We start from the raw sequence: 20077 nt of genomic DNA, 5'->3' as shown, positions 1-20077 counted from the left end.
TACACCAACAAAGCTTTCTTTCTTTCTCATTTTGTAAATTGTTGTGCATGTGTCTTCTGTAATATTTGAATCACTATAATTTGATTTGAAACTATCCAACATGATGGATTGATGTTCTTTCTTCATACAGCAAATAAGTGATAGCCTGCTGAATCAGACTCTGGATGATGCTGGACTGTTGGAGCACCTTCAGTCGGTATGTTGGTGCTTGCCACCCCAAGAATGTGGCTGTGTGTTGTCTGTGATGTGCTTTTGAGTATTGTAGCAATGGATACCTTATCAATCCTGTAGCATGTGAAACCACTGCACTACATGCCAGGCACTTTCTTTTTCTACTCTATAAGCCCATCACTATTCTTACCTCAACACTATAACTCTCTTTACTGAGCCAGGATCACTACAGGATATTTCATGCAGAGTATCTAGTGGAAAGACATAGCTCGTCACTCTGTCTGGCGTAATATTTAGGTACTGCGTGGGCAGTGTGTCACTTACCATGATTGTATAGTGTTTATGGCGCTCGACTACTGACTTGCAGGTCACTGGCACTAGATTGAACACTGACCGTGGCGGCCGCGTTTCACTGGAGGTGAAATGCTAGATGCGTGTGCCCTTAGATTTAGGGGCACATAAAAGAACCCCACGTTGCTTAAATTTCCGGAGCGCTCCACTGGAGAATCTCTCATAGTTGTATTGTGGTGTTGAGATATAAAACCTCAACAATTATTATTATTATTATTATTATTATTATTATTATTATTATTATTATTATTATTATTATTATTATTATTATTATTATTATTTTAATGAGCATGGGTGATAAAATTTGGACGGTAGCTGTCCAGTCTGAAATTTGCTATCCCATCATATTTCAGTATATAGAAAGCTCAAGAGATTTTAAAAGTTATTACGGGTCTCCTTTTCACATTTCATGGGCAGTTGTAAACTATCACTAGTAAAATATGCTTTTTTTAAGTGAAGAAACTAGCACTGTTCATTGCAATTATTGTGTAATTCTAGCAGAGTGGAAAGGTGGACAGAAATGACAGATATAGAGACAACAGTAGATGTTTCTATGTTTTTCTCTATCTCTTTACATGTTTGACTAAGTAAAGTGCCTTGAAACTAGCAATCTGTACTCCTCTGAAATAATAGTCATTCATCATTCAACTCTTTCACGCACAGAACTTCATTTCTGGCGGGAAACAGAGTTTTATTGAAAAAAAAAAATGGCGAAATGTGTTGCAAAAATCGATTTTCTCACAAGAAACAAAAATTGGCAATTTTAGTTCAAATTATGGGAGGTGACCACCATGCTTTATGGTTCTACTGGTCACTTTTGGTGAAACTATAGCTTTTAGTTTCTATATTCTTAAGCGCTAGCATCTCATACAACATGCCCTTTTGCACTATCAACATACCTAATACAAACAACACATACTGTTATCTTCTTAGGAATAGCTATAAAAATATCTCGGGTGCACTGTCTAGCGTGCCTTGGGCACGACGGCAGCTGGATGAAAGCAAACGTAACATTTCACAGTGAAGCCCAATGAAGTAGTGTCATCTCTGTCAGATCGCCGAGAGCTTTAAAATATGCACCATTTAAAATCCAACACTCGGGGCTCGTGTGTTTCAAGAGGAAAAAAAAATAAGAAGAGGTTGTTACCTGGGGTGACCAGCATGCTGGTAAGAGTTAACAGGAAGGATTTAAAGGTCCACTTTCTTTAAGGTAAAATGTTTATGATCTATAGACAAAGCTCCTGCATATACATGTGAGCTTGACTGTTGTGTTGCATGAAGCAGAGACTTTATGGTTTTGTGTTGACAACAGCCAAAAATCGCTTGCTCTCTTGTTCACGATGTCACCAGCTTAGCAGCAAGTGACCTGGCTATGCTAAGAGCAGGCCCTATAGGGATCCAGTGCTAAAGTTTTCACATAGAGTCACTGGAAAAATTTTGTCAGTGGAGATAGCTCCTCCCTGGTGGTCAAAGCGCGCACTTCTCAGCCGCTCCTGCAGACGAGCGCTGCGACTGGTAAGGCAGTGTCGGCACGCATCGCTGGAACGAAACCAAAGAGTTCTGGCAGTGCTGCTGTGTATTTAAGTGCCACAATATGTAGAAATGAGAGAGGACTTATGAGTCAGCACTTTTTCTTTTAAATCATATGAATAAGAACGGTGGCGACATTGCATCTAGGGGGTCTAGTGAGCAGAGCATGTTCTGCTCTCACCCTACTGTGTAGTGGCTTTGGGATGGCTTCTAAACTGAATTGCGCATGGCTGCTAGATTTATACAATAGTCAAGGAAGCCACTGGGGAAAACCATGGCCAAGCAGCAACAATTTAATCGGCGGTTTGTTGAAAATAAAACGAGCTATTGTACAGCATGCAGCATATGTAAAAATTTTTTTCAACCATCATCACTAAGCTTCTTTTGATGCCACTGCATAATGTTAAAATTTACAATAGCCAGGCAGTTCACACTATTTGCAAACAGCTTTGTAGAAAGAAAGTTGTCTTGTTTATGAGATGTTTGCAAGGGATCCTTCACTTAAGCCGCTGTACCAGCTGTTGTGAAAAATGCACACGCACATGCTGAGATGCCTCCATTTAACTTAATTTGTGCTAGACATCGCACTTGTTACGAATAAAGCAGCAGACTACTCGAAGCTTAGCTTTCTGGAGTCAGTTGATATGGTAAAGCTTCTACTTGCATTGACCTCCATACCGAAGTGACATCAGAATTTATGCCATGCTAGATAATTGTCAAATGTCTTGGTTTTTTTGTAGTTGATTAATTTGTCTAATCTAGTGTATTAGTTTTTCTGCTTGCTAGTGTCTTCTTAGAATAAAGGAGTTTGGCGAACATCGATAATTGCTAGGCTTTCACATGCCGAACAGGGTGAGATCATGAAGCACGCTGTAGTGTGGGCATCAGGACCAAATTTTGACCACTTGGGGTTCTTTAATTTGCACTTAATTATAGTACACGAGTGTTCTTTGTATTACACCCCCATCGAAATGCAGCCACTGTGGCCGGCATCTACACTGCGTCCTTGAGCTTAGGAGTGTGGCATCATGTGTGCAATGCTACCACGATGGTTTGCTTGATAAATGTCCATGTGCATACATATCGCGCATTGGGAACATATACCACAGCAGAAAAAAAAATTATGCAGCTACCCCTTACCTCTATTTTTCTTATTGCAGAAGTGGCCAGCATGGCATTGACACAGCACGTACTTACAATGGGGCCATGTCAGCCTGCGCTAGCTTGACACAAATCACAGCAAGCTGCCAGAAAATTGTGAAAATTTTGATGAGGAAATGGCTATCACGACACGGCACTGTCTCTTCCACACCATAAACATATATATAGACGTAGTTCACTTTACAGAGCTTCTCTTTGTTTTCCAGTATACTCCTGTGAGAGCAACCTTCGGACAAAGCTATTCTTTAAAACCACAGTACAGTATTGTTAGTAAAGCAGCTTATTGAGCTCTTCGTGCTAAAATGAAGGACGAGAACAGCACACGTGCATGTTCTCTCCGCGTTACACTGCCGCTGGTTATCTAGCCGCGTGCAGCTCAGTTGTGTCGCTGTCGTGACACAACTCAGTCGGGTGTTCTTTTTCGGTGCACCACCTATCCAGTGCTGATCTCTCATAGGTATTATCTGATATTAATAATAAATGGTACATGGATTGATGGTGTTAGAATCTATGTGCCAGCATGTGGTGGTGTGGCACTAAGTCTGGTGCTGTACATATCTGATGCAGAAGTAATGATGACCATTACTTCTGTCAAAGCAAAGAAGAGAATATGTTCAATGCCTTGGTGTAGGGAGATGTATGTTCTGGACAGCAGATCACCTCCTTGTCATCCAGCCTCCTCCCTCCCACCATTCAGCTCTCCAGTATGCTTGTGGCGATGAAAAGAGAGAGAAAGTGTTCAGCTTGCACAATAGCTCAACCTACTCTTATAATGTCTGCACCTCAGTAATGCAAGAACCATTTCGCTACATTTAGTTGGCAAGGCATTGATGTGAAAAAAAAAAATTGAAAAAAAATGACTCATGCTGCACCTCAGCATCTGCAATGAAAAACCATCATGACGATCAGCCCAACCATGCTTTGATTGTACAGGCTCCAAGATCAACTTGTTACAAATGACACAATTTAAAATCCTTGTAAGGACACACATCTTGCACTGATATTAGAATATGCTTCTAGTGATCTACCTGGGGGATCAGCCATGTTTTTATTACACCATCTCGAGAATATGCTTACTTTACTTAACAATGCAGCTCCTAGCCACATCCTGAGAAAATTATCTTGATTAAAGATATAATATAGGTAAAACTCGTCATTGTGGTAAAATCCACTTATATAAGATTATTCAAGTGCCATTATATTTATTATGACCTGTAATTATTATTACCATTACCTAATAAGTTATAACTGGCATGAAAAAAAAAAATGGAAAAAGGAAGTTAGGGGCACAGCTACAGTTACTATGGCAGACTGGCTGGTGCTCTTCCCCTGATCCTTCTGGCTTTGGATTGTACCTGTTTGTTTATCTTGAAATGTGGCCTTTACTTCATGCATGACAGTGAACAACAGCTTCACCTACTATAGTTCATTGACTATTGTGGCCAGCCTGTCTGACCTCTGTGCTTGTATCGTGGTAACCAGTAGTAGCAGTATTCTTTTCAAAATCTGAAGCTCACTCTTATTTTCGCGTGCCCAACTTTTGCACCTGCTGCTGGTAACCTCACTGTCTGGAGACAACCTGTAATGTTGCCTTAAAAGTTCCATGCAAAGGTAAAGCACTGTGTTACACATATGTCAAACACCTATTAACTTCTGCATTCTATAAAATGTAGTGCCATGCTGTGCTCCTGGGAAAGCACTTCTCCTAACTGGCCTTGTTGAAGTGCTGTTGTTTATAGTGTGTTTAAGTGCTTGTTGAAGTTTGGCTGTGCAGACTGATTGCTGTTGAACTCCTGTAATTTTCTTTCCTGCGATTGTCTATTGATTTGATGCATTTTTTTTGTTATCTTAGGAGCCTTCGGCCAATGTTCTGAAGATCAGCAATGTTACGAATAACCGCAGTGTGTGTCTTGAGTGGGCTGAACAAGTGGATATTTCCAAGCCCATGTTGGACTTCCATGAAAAAGTTCCCGATCCTGCCTTTAGTGTATGCAACTACCATCTTCTGACGAAATTTTTGAATTTCGTGCACAGTGAATTGTGCATTATTCTTGTTCTGTAACTGATTAGTCACATTATGTCCTTGGCTTTTGCTTTAATGTCTTGGTACACAACCACACAATAATTTGCTGATTTGTAATCAATATTACTTACAAAGTAATAAATTTGTTTGGATTGTTCTGTAACCTACTTAATTGATTAGTGAATGCCTCTTGCACTTGTTATAAATCGCCATGCTTGCTCTTGTGCTGGCCCCGTTTTTTGGGGGGCGTCAAATGTACTTTATTTTAAAGTACTGCTGGCACAAAAATTTTTTATCTTGGTTTTTTTGTTGCACTAAGTAGCTAAAGACCCTCTTATCACTGCTGGTAACCTCATTCACTTGAGTGCAACAGTTAATTATGTCGAGGTGGCTTTTTTGGGGCCCAGTCGAAGTTTGAGTTTCGAAGAGCGTCGAGTGAAGTGCGATCCAGTGTGGTTTTTATGTAAACATTGCTGGCTATGTGGACACACAAAACCATGTGCAGACAAGCACTGCATTGACAAATATTTTTAATGAACGCTCCCTGGGTGCTGCTATAATCTCCCCTGAGATGTTGTAAATATTCATGAGCCACCAAAAATGCACTACCGAGGCAAGAACGGCAGCCTTTGTACTCCTGTGCAAGTGTGTAAAAGAGGTGCTGGTTCTTTCCTCTGAAAAGGTCTGCCAGTAGAGGGCACTCGCAAGGAGCATGGCAGCCAACACAAGCATGTGATGCACATCGTTGTTGGCCATTTACTTTTAAACCAAGTTGGTGTCGATATCTTGAGGTGGGGTGTTTCGTGTGCAGTTGTGCACACGAAAAAATTGATTTCAAATATGTATGCTGTAGGCAATATTAGCTGTTGATATTTTCTGTATGATGTTTTATGTGTCCACACAAATCTATCTTGCAAATTTTGCGTTCAAAATTTTGGGTGAGTACTACTCTTTGAAGCGCATCAGAGGGTTACCTCTGCTGTGCATCTTAACGGGGCATTGACTACATTAGTATTGTATTGATTACATTAGTATTGTATTGAATTACTGCATCGTATGGATCATGGCTGCTACAGCCCTTTGAGATTCTTGACATCATGTGCCAATGTTATGGAGTGCCCTCTGCGATGTGTGCAGAATGGCTTTATCTGTCTTTAACATTGCTGTCTTCAACTTTGATTATTTTATTCCAATTAATAACCTATTTTTTTTTTTAGAAAGACCGTTATGAAGCATGGATATAATCTAAAATGCTATTCAATGTGACCTACATTTTATACACTCTATGGTTTAAATTACTCTTTCATGTACCAATACAGAAGCTGCGAATACAAAAGTGGTGGTCATTATAAGCAACATTGTGTTGTAAATGGTATTTTTATTAGTGGACAGTACTGTATAGTAAGAACTGATGCACGTATAATTAAAACATTTATCTAATTAAAAGGAAAAGTTACTCTTATGTTGTACTATGCTAAGCAAAGCTTTTGTGGTCTTTACAGTGGCCCTTTGAACTGGACACCTTTCAGAAGAAGGCCATTGTTCACTTAGAAAACAAAGATTCTGTGTTTGTGGCAGCTCACACTTCTGCAGGAAAGACGGTAGTTGCAGAATATGCCATAGCACTCTCTCGACGTCACATGACAAGGTCTGTGTATGAGCTGGAACACTTGCCAATGAATTAGCTTGATGTTTTGTAAAAAAGTGCTAGTTCAGATTTGTATTCTTATTTGAGGTTTTTTTTATTTATGCAGGACAATTTACACATCCCCTATCAAGGCTTTGTCCAATGAAAAGTACCGTGACTTCAAAGAAACCTTTACAGACATTGGGCTTATCACAGGTGATGTCCAGATCAACAAGGAGGCATCTTGTCTTATCATGACAACAGAGATTCTCAGGCAGGCATCAGTTTGATTGATATTTTTAACCAATCGTAGCTTGATTTATTCTGATTCTGTGCTATTTCTATTAGTATGTGACAGTGCCTATGGCTTCAGTTGTAGGGTATAGTTCTGGTTATAGATTATAACGTGTTACCATTGTGCTTTCATGCATTTATGTATGACTTGCCTTGAGTGTGCTGCTGTTCCATCTGCAGTCTATACGGAAAAACATGATTGAATTTCTGATGTGCTGTAACTCACTGTGAATAAATTTAGGAACAGCATATTCCACTTGCTCAAGAGTACTCTCAGTGGCTTTGTGCATTTTCCTGATTTCTGTGGGCCTGGCTTAGTTGCCAAGTGATGCTTTAACTTGTGGGTAATGATGAACCTTTAGCAGCCGTCTGAGATGGTTGAGCATAAGCAGCTTTGTTTAGTCTTTGATCTTGGGTCTACAGATACACATGTGACTTTATTTGTTATGCATTTTCTTCATAGATTACCTATATAATGCAGTTGGGGGAAAAAAGAAGAAACGACAGTACAGTTATCAAAGCTAATAAGAATACCATACAGTCATGTTATTTGAGGCACAAAGCTTGAAAAAAGAAGACAGGAAAAGAAAAAGAGACACATGAGTTCTTTCTTTATTTCTTTCCTCTCCTCGTGTTTCAACCTTTGCACCACAAATAACATGCTTAGTAAAGTTACGCACCAACTCGCCCAGGAAAAAGTTCTTCTAAAGTACTGCAGGAAAAGGCTGCACTGCAAAGTTGAAGACGAAAAACTGGAGTGATACAGTGTTTCTATACAGTGTTTCTATGTGTTATAATTACAAATAATGCTCTAAAGTAACTGCCTCTACAGGGGCTGCAACAAAGGACCATAACATGCTCGCTAGTGCTGGCTAAATGACGGATAATGTTGACTAGTGTTTCCATATGGTGTAATTACAAATAATGCTGGCACAACATCTGGCAGTTCCCCAGTAGGGAGCATCTGCTGCAATTCATTTTTATTTTTTTCTAGACTACCTTATAGCATGTTATAGACTATTAACCATTTGTTTTCTCCACTTCTGCTTACAGATCCATGCTTTACAACCAATCGAATGTAGTGGCTGACCTTGAATGGGTTATATTTGATGAATGCCACTACATTAATGACCCTGATGTGAGTGTATATTCAATTTAATTTAGGTGCATTGAATTGAATTGAAATGTATAATTTGATTGTAGGCTTTTTTTCAAACAATAGCTTTAAAGGAGTAATGAACTACTTTTCCAAATCAGCATCGAATGTCCTTAATGTTGGAGTTTATTGCCTCGCGAATCGATTGCTGGCAAAAATGTTTGAATCCCTCTAGTATGAGCAGAGTTGCAGGGATTTGCTGTAGTGTTTTTTCTCTACTCTCGTTTCAACTGGAAGCCACATTCGGAGTGATTACAATGGAGATTGAGGCTGCAGCACATACACGTCATGACTTTGAGCACGCATCATGAAGCATGATCGCTCCCTCGCTGCATTACACCACTGGGTGCAAGTGTCATCACTGTGTAATTGAAGCATGGTATAGAGCAATTTATCTGGCATATGGGGGTACCTCTTGGCAAGAAGCACAACTGATAAAAATGTTGCTCTTGCTTGATACCAACTATTGGTCGAGCGCAGCAATCTTCTGTATGACTCAAAATCAGCTGTTTGATAGCCCTCTGAAGTGCATGAGTACAGGCCTCTCTATAAAAAGAGGGCACTTGAGAAAGTGGCAACTGAAATTCCAACTGATGTGGTGGACAAGTGTGTGCTTCCTTTGAGTTTGAAGTTCCAAATCTGCTACGTAGACTCTAATATATAAGAACATTTGAAATTGTGGATGCTAAAAATTTTCGGCGTCTGATTTTTCAGATTTCCTACCCAAGTTTCGGGTCCGAGTCAGCATAACTGAGCCTCCATGTCTGCCACATCTATCATCTCTCTGTTGAAACCACCGTTTTCTTGAGTAAAAAATGCATTCTTGCGACCGTAGCAGAGCTTGAAAGGCATCTTTTTTTGCAATACGAGAACGTAATAGGGTGAAGCATCTTAAAAAATTTGAAGGGGCTATTGTCAATTGGACATTAACTACTTTGCCTTTGGAAAGTTCTAATCGTTCAAATGGCAAAAATCTCGGTGTGAATAGAATTAAACAGCAAACACTGCTAAATAAATATTCAAAATTTCAAACATTTGCGCACCCCTAGTTTATGACCCTTTTAACAGAACATATTTTCCTAGTCTCTTCAAGTTCTGTTCAACAAGAGTTTGCTGTACTTTTTATTTGGTGGCTAAATGATGAGCTTGGTCTTGATGCTTAGGAAGGTGTCCTTAGCCTGAGTGGCCTTGAACAATTATAGCCCTTTGGCTAGTTCAAGCTGGCCATCAAAGCTTGAGCTCACTAGAGATCTCTCAAAGCTTAGTTGTAGAGTGGGAGAGGTTGGGGGAGTTAATGATGATTTATTATATCCACCTGCCACATGCCTCAATATCCAGAATTCCCTGCTAAAGGAAGTAGGCTTTATACACCTGCTCGAGCTGCTTGCTTTGCAATGGCTGCCATGTTGTCATGACTCATGTTATCCACATCATTCCTGGTGGTGTACAGTACCTAATCTGAATTTCATACAGCTGTTATGATATAACCTGGCACATAGTGTTTAATAATGGGACTACCAGCAGCATGCTTATGTTGAGAGAAATGGCCTCTGCCAGTAGAATGAGCCCAACAAAACATTCATGTCTTCTTAGTGCTTGTTTTTGCTCTATTATACTTTTTGGAGAGTGTCTCAGCAGCTATTCAGCACTGACTACACGATATATGTATAGGGCAGTCTGAGAACTATAATCAGCAGCAATATACAGTATATCGAGTTTTCAGACGACAGGTTTTGGAAATAATAATAATAATAATAATAATAATAATAATAATAATAATAATAATAATAATAATAATAATAATAATAATAATGTTTAGTTCTCATTAATACGATTGATGTAGGACAGCTGCAAGTAAAAGCTGCTATCCGAAATAGGCAGCTTGACAAGGGCCCACAGCTAGTAGTATGAGTAATATATTGCCACTTTAATAGCAAGTATAGAAAAATATAGGTACTCGATAGGTACTCGTGTAACTCATATTATCTTTTCATGATACAAATACAAGATACCCAAAGAGTATCTGTGATAATTTTCAAGATACATGTATCTTTGATGCTGCCAAGGTCCGATGCCACCTACATGCAATCCACTCAAGTTTGTTACCTTTGAAGTAGTGGCCTCATTACTTGTACTACTCTCAACTTTTTATGATCAACATTGCAACACCAGAAATAATTATAAAGGAACAGCAAATAATTTCTTATTTCTTATTCAAACTTTTTAAAATATCTTTTTAGTAACACCATCCTACTCCGATTTACCTACATCAGAGCCCTTTTCCAGAGTATAGCTTTCCTGAAACACATTGCAATTCTCACATAGATCTACTTCTTTACTATCTGTCTATATGGAACATGACACACATATTAATAGTAGATTTCACCTCGCCAATTGAGGAAACTCACCATCATCATTTTGAATTGGCTCACGTTGGCCTTCAGTGGGGTGATGCTCACCCTGTCTACTATAACTTCGACAAAACTGCTTCTAATTTGCTCCAGCATAGTGTAGCATTTCTTGATGGATGTTAACGTGGTTTGCTTCTTGGTACTCGGTCTACACATGGGGCACTAATTTTGTGGCAGTGTGGCACATGTTGAGTCTACCTTTCAGAATAACTTGACTCATGATACAAAGTTTGTGCCTACTTCAGAAATAGTTTTAATTATAAATTTAATGTTACAAAGTCAATTTTAAACTGATTGGGTAGCTTCACACGCTGCCATAAAAGGTTTCCACTTTAGAGTTATTCATTGTTTTACGGTCTTTTTATCTTAAAAACTGTACTACTCACATTACTGTAATTGCCTATTGGCACTACTGGATCTGGCAGAAGCTGGAATATGCTTTTTCAAGGGCTTTTGCTATTGATTGCCCCTAGTCTCTGTACATTGGGTACATGATTTTAGGTGCTGTGTGATTCTTCCAGTCTCAAATTAAACCTCAAATTTTGCAATCGTGCTCATATAAGCATGCAAATTGCATTATTTTTCTTTCACTACAGCGGGGTGTTGTTTGGGAAGAAGTCCTCATTATGCTGCCAAGTCATGTGGGGCTTGTCTTGCTCAGTGCCACGGTACCAAATGCACTAAGCCTCGCCAATTGGATTGGGTGTGTACTTGCATTAGTTCAGTTATTTTGGAGCTCTAATTTCTTGGCCCCCAAAAGCTGCAATTAAACAGAATAAAACTTTTGCAATCTCTTTGTTTTTTTTAGTAAGCCTTTCTTTACTAGTATATTTTATAGGATGCTTGCAGCATGTTTTCGATTATTGTGATTTGCATCTTATATAATGCACCTTATTAGGAGTAGTGCCATGCTGTGCATGAAGCTTTGAAATTTATGGCTCATCACGGTGTCCCTTTATAAGTTGATGCTTGTCTACAACTGCAGAACTATAGAAATTTTCTTTTTGAAGATTTGTGCTCAGATCTTTTCTATTGTTTTCTGATTTAGGCGTATTAAAGAGCACAAGCTGTACGTTATTTGTACCACCCAGCGTCCTGTACCTCTGGAGCATCATCTGTATTTCAATCAGGAAACATTTCTTATCCTGGATGCCACCAATAAGTTTCAGACTGCCAGGTTGGTCTTTCATTTAGTAAGCTCTATTTTACATGAGCTCTTTTGTAAAAATTTTCCACAAATCGGCTTGCATGCGACTTTGACGCTTGTTTCCTTACCTTTACTGTTTTTATTTTAGCTACATGAAGGCCTGTGCAAGACGGAAAGAAACCATGAAGGGAACTCGAACATATGATGTGAGTTTTTTGTAAGAAGGGATTTGCCATTTATGCCATAGCACTGCCATAGACTGCAGCCATTCCAACATTGTTGGGATCTGCATGCAGCAAAATGCCTTTTAATCTCAATATTTTACCCAACAATTGGGCACGTGCGATGTTGCATGTATTCCTAGGCCTCTTCCACCCTCTTTTTTAACAAGGTATGATGTTCATAATGTCGACTGCCATTTCTGACTGAACATTTTTCTGAGCCCTTCCTTAGCTGAGCTATAACCGTAAGTGAAGTGTAGACTAAGTGGAACTGAGAAGTAAACTTGGGAGAGTGGAAGTGGAAACTAGAAAGCAATTTATAACCAAGAGTGCATGCCTAGAAGTTACTTCGTGAACTTGGAAGTGCCATAATGAAATTTAGGTGTGACTACTTGATCTGCTACAATTGCTTTTTCTTTTAAAGTGTTACTTATTTGGTTCGGCAACAGCAGGTCAGTCAGCAAAACCTCACTTCACTTAAAAACAATATTGGGCTCTAGCTAAGATTTTAACTGGGATTTGCTGTGTGGGATAGAAATATTTTATCCTGAAGCTAAAATTTTTTCACTCTGTAAAAGGATTCCAAACAATTGACCAACATGTTTTCTAAATGGCCAAACGCTATTTTATCAATGGCAACAATGTGGCTTTACTTAAACTGACAGATGTTCATAGCAGCAAGTACAGGCACATTTTTAAAATTAATTTTTGTATGTACACAGTCAAAAACTTGGAAAGCTACAATACTTTTTCTGTTTTGCCTATAGTGAGGTTTGCCAACTCAACATAATCCATGAAATCACACTGTGTTTTTTTTTTGTGATTTTCATTCCATTGGTCAGCTCTCGGCACATTTCTTCAAGGCTGACCTGTTGGATCATATTGTCTCCTTGCATTTCAGTAACCGAACTGAATTATGGCTTAGTAAGACCAAGTGTGGTCCTCTCATGCCATAATTACACTGCAAGCTTCTTTCCAATGAAGTTACTTTTACTGTGCTTACATTACACATGGCCCTCTGCCATATATAATAACCACTTCTTTGTTTCATGTGCATGTCAATGTATACCACTGATATGCACCACAAGTTTCAGCCATTCCATAAAATAACAATAAAGAAAAGCTGCTTTTAGGGGCGAAGCTCCTTAGGGCGTGGGCTGTGCATCCCCTGTAGCCTGTATGTAGCCACCTCTAGTTTAGTTCTTGCAGTGTTCACTAGATGGCGGTACCGTCCCCTGTATGTAGCCACCTCTAGTTTAGTTCTTGCAGTGTTCACTAGATGGCGGTACCGTCTCCTGTATGTAGCCACCTCTCGTTTAGTTCTTGTAGTGTTTACTAGATGGTGGTACTTGTAGTTGATGATGAAAAGATGCAAGATGTTATAAACTAGAAAGCGGTACTTGTAGTTGATGAAAGAGGCGAGATCTTATAAAATAGGAATGATGTCACATATGGCGCGTGTCATTGGTTGAAGGCAATCGTTCGATTTAGTGCGGCGACGTACGCTAGGGGGAGCGATGTAATAAAATTGAGTGGGCAAAATGTACAGAGGATTCATGGTTTACCAGGTTTACCTTTGGAGCTTCGCCCACTCATCATCATTCACTTCGTGGATATGGCGGAATTTTTTTAGAACAGAACCTTCTTGATGTGACTGGTAAACTACAGTACGTGGCGAGCTCAACCACTAAAAACAATCGCACATATCTCCCCGTAAAGTCCTGAGTAGTAGTATGCGAAGCAGCCATGAGTTGACTTACAGTTTTGTAAAGGGGTGCTCTTTATTCATCACCAAAGATGTTCATGATTGCGCACACAGTGGCTTATTGAGTCCTTGCCTCCACCGCACTCATGCTCATGTCTTCATTTATTCTACAGTCGATCCCGGATATATCAAATTCAGATATATCAAATTCTTGGTTATATCGAACAGCTGAGGAATCCCTTTGAAAGTCCCATGTGAAGGTATTGGACTGGTGCACATGTATATCAAACTCCCACATAGCGGAACATCCGCTATATCGAATGATGAGCTACGCCAAAGCACAGAAATTGCACTTTTCCTAACGAATAGGCATCATTTTTCGGTCGTGTTCTAGTAAGTTTGGATCTCTTTTCACGCACAGGTGATAGAAAGGTGGCGTTGAAAAGTGAAAAGACGAAACTCCATCGCAATGATCTAGCTCGTTGTGCAGCGCTTGCAAGTGCACTGGTATGCTTGATGCACGATCTGCAGGTTTTAATGCGTGGGCATGGTGTTTTTCAAAAAGATCGATTGCCAAGGGCACCAAAACGAAGTGATTAGGCGATCTCGTTGCCATGTTCACATTCCCTTGTGCACGATAGCACGCGGGATCAAGAAGCATGGTCTTGAGATGTGCAAGCTCGTGACATATTTTGGTGTTTTCGGTTTTGGAACACGTATCTCAGAGGCTACGCTTTTTTCTAGTTTTCCGCACCAAAGCAGCGGCTGCCTGCTACAAAACGACAAAGCCACAAGTGACATTGTACATTGCTATCAACAATATGTTGACGGTGGAAGCTTGCTCGTTAGCAGCGTTGTCTTTTGCGGCTTGTGTATTTCTCACCCCATTCCTGATAAATCATCTTTTGGAAGTCGGAACTAAACATTGGTCCACTCACAGCGATAATAATATTGAGTGGAGCTAGGAGCGACATGAACTAAAGCATTTTTATAAACTGTTTCCTTGTGGGCTTTGGTGCGAGGTGACGACTGTGGGTGCGTCATGACTGCTGACAACGGCATATGATGCCTCAGTGAATTCTAGTTGTTTGCATTTCTGGGCACCATCTTGGACAGTAAGAGGGCTTTATTAGTGCAGATGACAACGTCACTGTTTCTAATTGCATTGATGCCGAGATCATGGCTGACGTTGCCGGTACGGCAGAAGTGCGTTGTGTCTGTCACTAACCAAACTTTTAATCCTCTACGGAGCTTATATTAGCGTTCAGTGTCAATCACCGTTGTTGTGGCCTAATGAGCTGAATTTGCTTATTTGGAAAGTTTCTGTGATATTATGGATGACTGGAACTTGATGGTGCGCAAGAAGCAAGACAAGTTTCAAATTAAATGAAGTGCAGTAACTTCCAAAGATGTTCACACCTTATTTTTTACCATATTGTGAGTGAATCATTATGTAAGCGCTTTTTACGATTTTCGAAAACTGTTTCGAACACATAGATGCACTAATTTATGCCTTAAGTACATATATTTTCTATTTCAAAATATCTATATATTTAACTATTTCGTGGTCCCCTTCAAGTTTGATATATCCGGCATCGACTTTACTAGGCTGTGTGTGTGAGAGAGAGAAGTAGTAAGCGCTTTTATTATACAAAGCAGCGCAGTGCCGCTAGCGGTCTCCACTCATACCAGAGCATGCGCCGAATTAGAGCGAGCATTCTACCGCCGAGCCACCTAAGAGGAGCAAGTAAATTCATTATACCAATGCCTTCTGAAAAAAACTCTGCCTGGAATGTGAGCCGCGAACGTGCTGCCCTACCCTCAGATTTTACCCTCCCCCTCCGATACAAAGGCGAACGCCTCTGGCCGTTGCCCCCCTCCAACACAGCAATGCTCTCATAGTTGCATCCGAGCAGCTGTGATGTCACATGACAGAGTGGTACAGGCGCGAGCGGTCGCAAGCGGTGGCCAGTCGCAACACACGACAGGAGGCATGGCCTCAGGGATTGTGTGCTGGTAGGAAGCTCCCAATTAAAAAGAGTGCGACGTTGCAAGTATAGTTTTTCTAGGAGGCGTTGATTATACAAAGAAACGCAGTGCAGCTAGCTGTCTCCACTCATATCAGAGCACACGCTGAAGTGGAGCGAGCGCTCTACCCCAGAGCTATCTGGTGGGTGCTCCGAGTACTAGCGTGGCTATGACGACGGAGAAGGGACAAGCCCCGACCATAAGGTGCTTCGCGTCTAAAGAACTGACACTGCAGTAGGTGCGATGTAGCATGAAGGATCTCAGGGGGTGCAACAGCTATGTCATCTGCTTCAAAACAGATGGAGGCCAAGAAAGAAATATTTAGTGATGCAAGGGCAGCCTCAGTGGTGCTATGGTTTGAAGCTCACTTATGATGTAAAATAAAACATCAAAGAAAGTTCAGAAAAAAAAAAGACCAAACCGTTGTAAAGGGTAATGGCATGTCACTGTTAGCAATCTTTACCTGCATGAAGATAGTATTTTCAAACAGTTCCGAAAGCAATTGCACCAGAATATTTTATTTTGTCGCATCTAATGCTGATATGCGGTGACAAGTGCATAATCCTGTGAAAATACAACTGTTAGGTACATGGTTGTTGCATTCAAAAAAGGAAAGAAAGGAAGACTGTTTATAACATAAATGGACAAGGGACACTGCCATGTTCTTTCAGGTGTTCATTAGTATACCACTTTTTGCATTCCTTGGGTAATTTGTATACCAAGCTTAAGAGGTCCCTGCAACATTTTAAAAAATAATCATGGAATGCCTTCATTAAAGAATTTTATTTCTGCATGAATCGACTGCCGCAAAAAATTTTAGAATCCACCAAGTATGGAAAGAGGGATAGGAGTGTGGTGCACTTTTAAGCGTTTTCTCTCTCTGTTCATGTCAGTGAGCACACTGAAAGCTATGCAGGAGGGCAGATGACAAGGGGGCAAGAAGATGAGTCTTTTCGTCAGCGCTTGTCATGACTCTTGAGCACTTTTTTCGTTTTTTGCTCGATCGCGCAGATTACTTATAGTTTCATTGTGCGGGCACATGGCAGAATATCACGGCAGTAGCAGTAACTATTCAGCTGACGATGCTCATTTGAGCCAATGGTGATGGACTTTGGCTTATTGTGGGGCCATTTGGGTTTGTGGCTTTATTTTTCAGGAGAGGAGTGAGATTTCTACCTGATTTTGAGAATTAATTGTAAATTCCAGGCCGCATGTAGCGCTATAATGTTTACCTCTCTTGTTCTTAGGAGCCTCGCCGATTTCTGATGGGCAACATTTTCAACCATACTGAAACAATGTTCTTCAGGTGCATTAAGAATAAATCATTATTTATTAACCTATCTGTATATTGGTTATAGTGAATATGTTTTTAATATTAACTGTGAATGTACAAAAATGCCTGTTAAAATGGGTCATTTAAGGAGGCAGACATTAACAGTGTGCTTGATTGGGCTGGTTAGTGTTGCATGATAGATGACGACTAAAACAGCCCAAAGGACGAGACAATTGAAAAGCGAATGCAAACACAGTTCTGGACTAACAATCATTGTTTATTGCAAAACAAGAGCAATATATCAGACACAAGGTGTGTGCAGAAACCACAAAACGTAGCGTAAATTCACATAGATATGATAAAGGCCACATGGTTAACGCTACCCAGACTTAGTCACATCAGTGGACCCCAGATGTCTAAATTCACAGTTATGAAGTGATATTGAGAGTACGCTAACAAAAGAAACATCATGCTGTTCAGTGTGGAATGCTTCACTAATCTCGTGCTCACACTGCTCGTTATACTATAGTGCCTCATGACCACACATTCATCAAAAATAGCTGACAACCACAATTTTTATAGTGGTCAGCCAAATGGCTGGGGTCAGAGCCTTTCGGAGAGAAAGCGTGCTCCCTAAACCAATCATTTATGCACCGGCCTCTGGCTGATGTAACAGTGCCCTCAAGTGAAAGAAATTTTGTACACAATCACTGAAACACATCCAACAAAGCGTGTAGCGTGTTTCATAGTGGATGCTTGTTTCTTAGGTCCTTCACTATTAACCCTATGGCATAGTTCAGCTAGCTTGCCAGGTGCGCAGAGGACAACCTTTACACCTATTTTGCCTGCAACGTTGTTTAGCCTGTGCAGAACTTTATGTACGTAGGGAATAACAGCCATGCTAGAGTGAGACGTGATAAGTTGGCTGTTGCTTTGCTCCTTATTGGGCACCCTCAGTGACTTCAGGAGAGTGTAGCAATGAAGTTGTCAGGGGCTGTTGAGGATGGTGCACTTGGTGCATAAAACTATCGACCTGGTGGTGACAAGAGCAAGTTGAAGCTGTCTCTAGGCAGGAATGAGCGATGCTTCGCTTGATCAATTTAGAATGCGCAGATGTGAAAAGAAGGCTTTTCTTTGACTGTGGCTCTTATCGCAAGTGTACATCGTCAAACAAATCATACCTCACTCCAGCTAACTGTTATTTCCTATGTACATAAATTTTCACACACGCTAAAGAAGCTTGCAGGCAAAATAGGTGTAATAGTTGTTCTCTGCGCACACGCCAAGCTGGCTGGCCTATGCCGCTGGGTTAATAGTGAAGGACCTAAGAAACAAGCTTGCGCTAAAAAACACACCACGTGTTATGTTGGATGTGTTTCAGTGATTGTGTACAAAATTCATTTTACTTGAGGACGTTGTTAAATCAGCAAAACGGGCTGATCCATAAATGATCGGTTGAGGGAGCTGCTTAGTCTCTGAAAGGCTTGGTCCCCAGCCACATGGCTGACCACCATGAAAATTGTGGTTGTCAGATAATTCTTAATAAATGTGTGGTCATGGAGGACTATAATATAACAAGCAGCGTGAGCGCGATAAAAGCAAAGCATTGCGCACTGAACAGCACAATGTTTCTTGTGTTAGCGTACCTCAATTTCGCTTCATGACTGTGAATTCAGATATTTGGAGTCAGACATACCCTGAATGGAAAATTGCAGTGTTTCAGGTAGATGTAATTGAAGAGATTCACAAGTGAACAATAATTCCCTTCCGTGTATTTACATGGTTAACTGAATATTTGTCAAGTTGTGCCTGTATAGGTGATATCCTAAGACAACCACTACTAGTGAAATTGCAGCTTCAAATAGTTGCATTAACTTTTATTTCACTTCAATTTTCAGCTCATCTGGGTCATTGCTTATTGCTGATATTTGGACGCTGCTGATATTTGCTGCTGATATTTGGACGTCAGCATGCTGACGTTGCATGCTGCCTCATGTCTTGTCTTGTAGACTGCTTCTTCTTCCAACAGCGCTCGTCAAGCCATGAAGCTTTGACCACTGAACTTGTTGCAAAATATTGGCAAGCTCTCTGGTATGAAGAGGAAATGATAATGCTAATGCATGTGTTAGCGCCAAGGAATGAATATACAGGATTGAAAAAAAGTAGAAGAGATTTGCAATTTTTTTATTTTTGTAGAAAAAAACAGCTGTGTAATTGTGTCAGTGTCATTAGTGCAAATGAAAAAATAAATTATAATCTTGAGTTGATAATTTTGTTGTCATGTTCATTTGTATTTCCTAGGACAAGACCCGCTATCAAGGTTTGATACAGCACCTACGCAAGGCAGACCGGCTGCCAGCAATCTGCTTCACCCTGTCACGTCGACGTTGTGATGAAAATGCCCAGTTGTTGCAATCACTTGACTTGACCACAGCTGAGGAGAAGGGGGCAGTGCGGTGCTTCCTTCAGAATAGCGTGATATCCCGTTTGAGCCGTGCCGACCAGCGGTTACCACAGCTACGCTCACTGCGAGGTCTCCTGGAAGCTGGCTTTGGTGTTCATCACAGTGGTGTGCTGCCCATTCTCAAGGAGGCTGTCGAGATGCTCTTTCAGCGTGGCCTTGTGAAGGTCAGTGTCACAAGCGTGAACACTGAAGCTCTTGCATCATGAGGAATGAAGTACATGTTTATTGGGGACAAACTAGTACAAGTAAGCGTGCTACATTTTTCGAAACTGAGTAAAGGGACGAGTATCCATTAGAGTGAAAATAAAAAAAAAAAAATAAAAAAAAGGAAATTAAGTTATGGTACTATACATAGTAAGTTGTACTTTTCTTTTTATTTAGATATGAAAAAATAAGACATTGTAAGTGTTCAGTGGCATGGCTAAAGATCTATTGTGTAATCTCTGATCCAGTGCTTTATAATTTTCAATATTCAATGGGTGACTGGTACTTTGTTACAACATTAGATATCACCG

General features: G+C 40.3%; 1 protein-coding gene across 9 annotated transcripts in view; it reads left to right on the top strand.

Annotated features, from left to right (window-relative positions):
- Positions 1-20077, top strand: part of tst (superkiller complex helicase subunit twister) — a 220426-nt gene that overhangs the window by 76781 nt on the left and 123568 nt on the right. For all 9 annotated transcript variants that reach the window (XR_012887328.1, XM_075879179.1, XM_075879182.1 and 6 more), the window contains 9 exons: positions 131-196; positions 5066-5200; positions 6739-6884; positions 6991-7137; positions 8211-8295; positions 11321-11427; positions 11773-11901; positions 12020-12077; positions 19400-19726. Coding sequence is in view for 8 of the 9 variants with exons in the window: in XM_075879179.1 (XP_075735294.1) it covers positions 131-196; positions 5066-5200; positions 6739-6884; positions 6991-7137; positions 8211-8295; positions 11321-11427; positions 11773-11901; positions 12020-12077; positions 19400-19726 (1200 nt within the window). In the remaining variant the exon portion in view is untranslated. The remainder of the gene's footprint in view (positions 1-130; positions 197-5065; positions 5201-6738; positions 6885-6990; positions 7138-8210; positions 8296-11320; positions 11428-11772; positions 11902-12019; positions 12078-19399; positions 19727-20077) is intronic.

This window comes from Rhipicephalus microplus, chromosome X, assembly GCF_043290135.1.
Source record: "Rhipicephalus microplus isolate Deutch F79 chromosome X, USDA_Rmic, whole genome shotgun sequence".
NCBI classification, from domain to species: Eukaryota; Metazoa; Arthropoda; class Arachnida; order Ixodida; family Ixodidae; genus Rhipicephalus; species Rhipicephalus microplus.
This window is presented reverse-complemented; position numbering and strand designations above follow the sequence as displayed.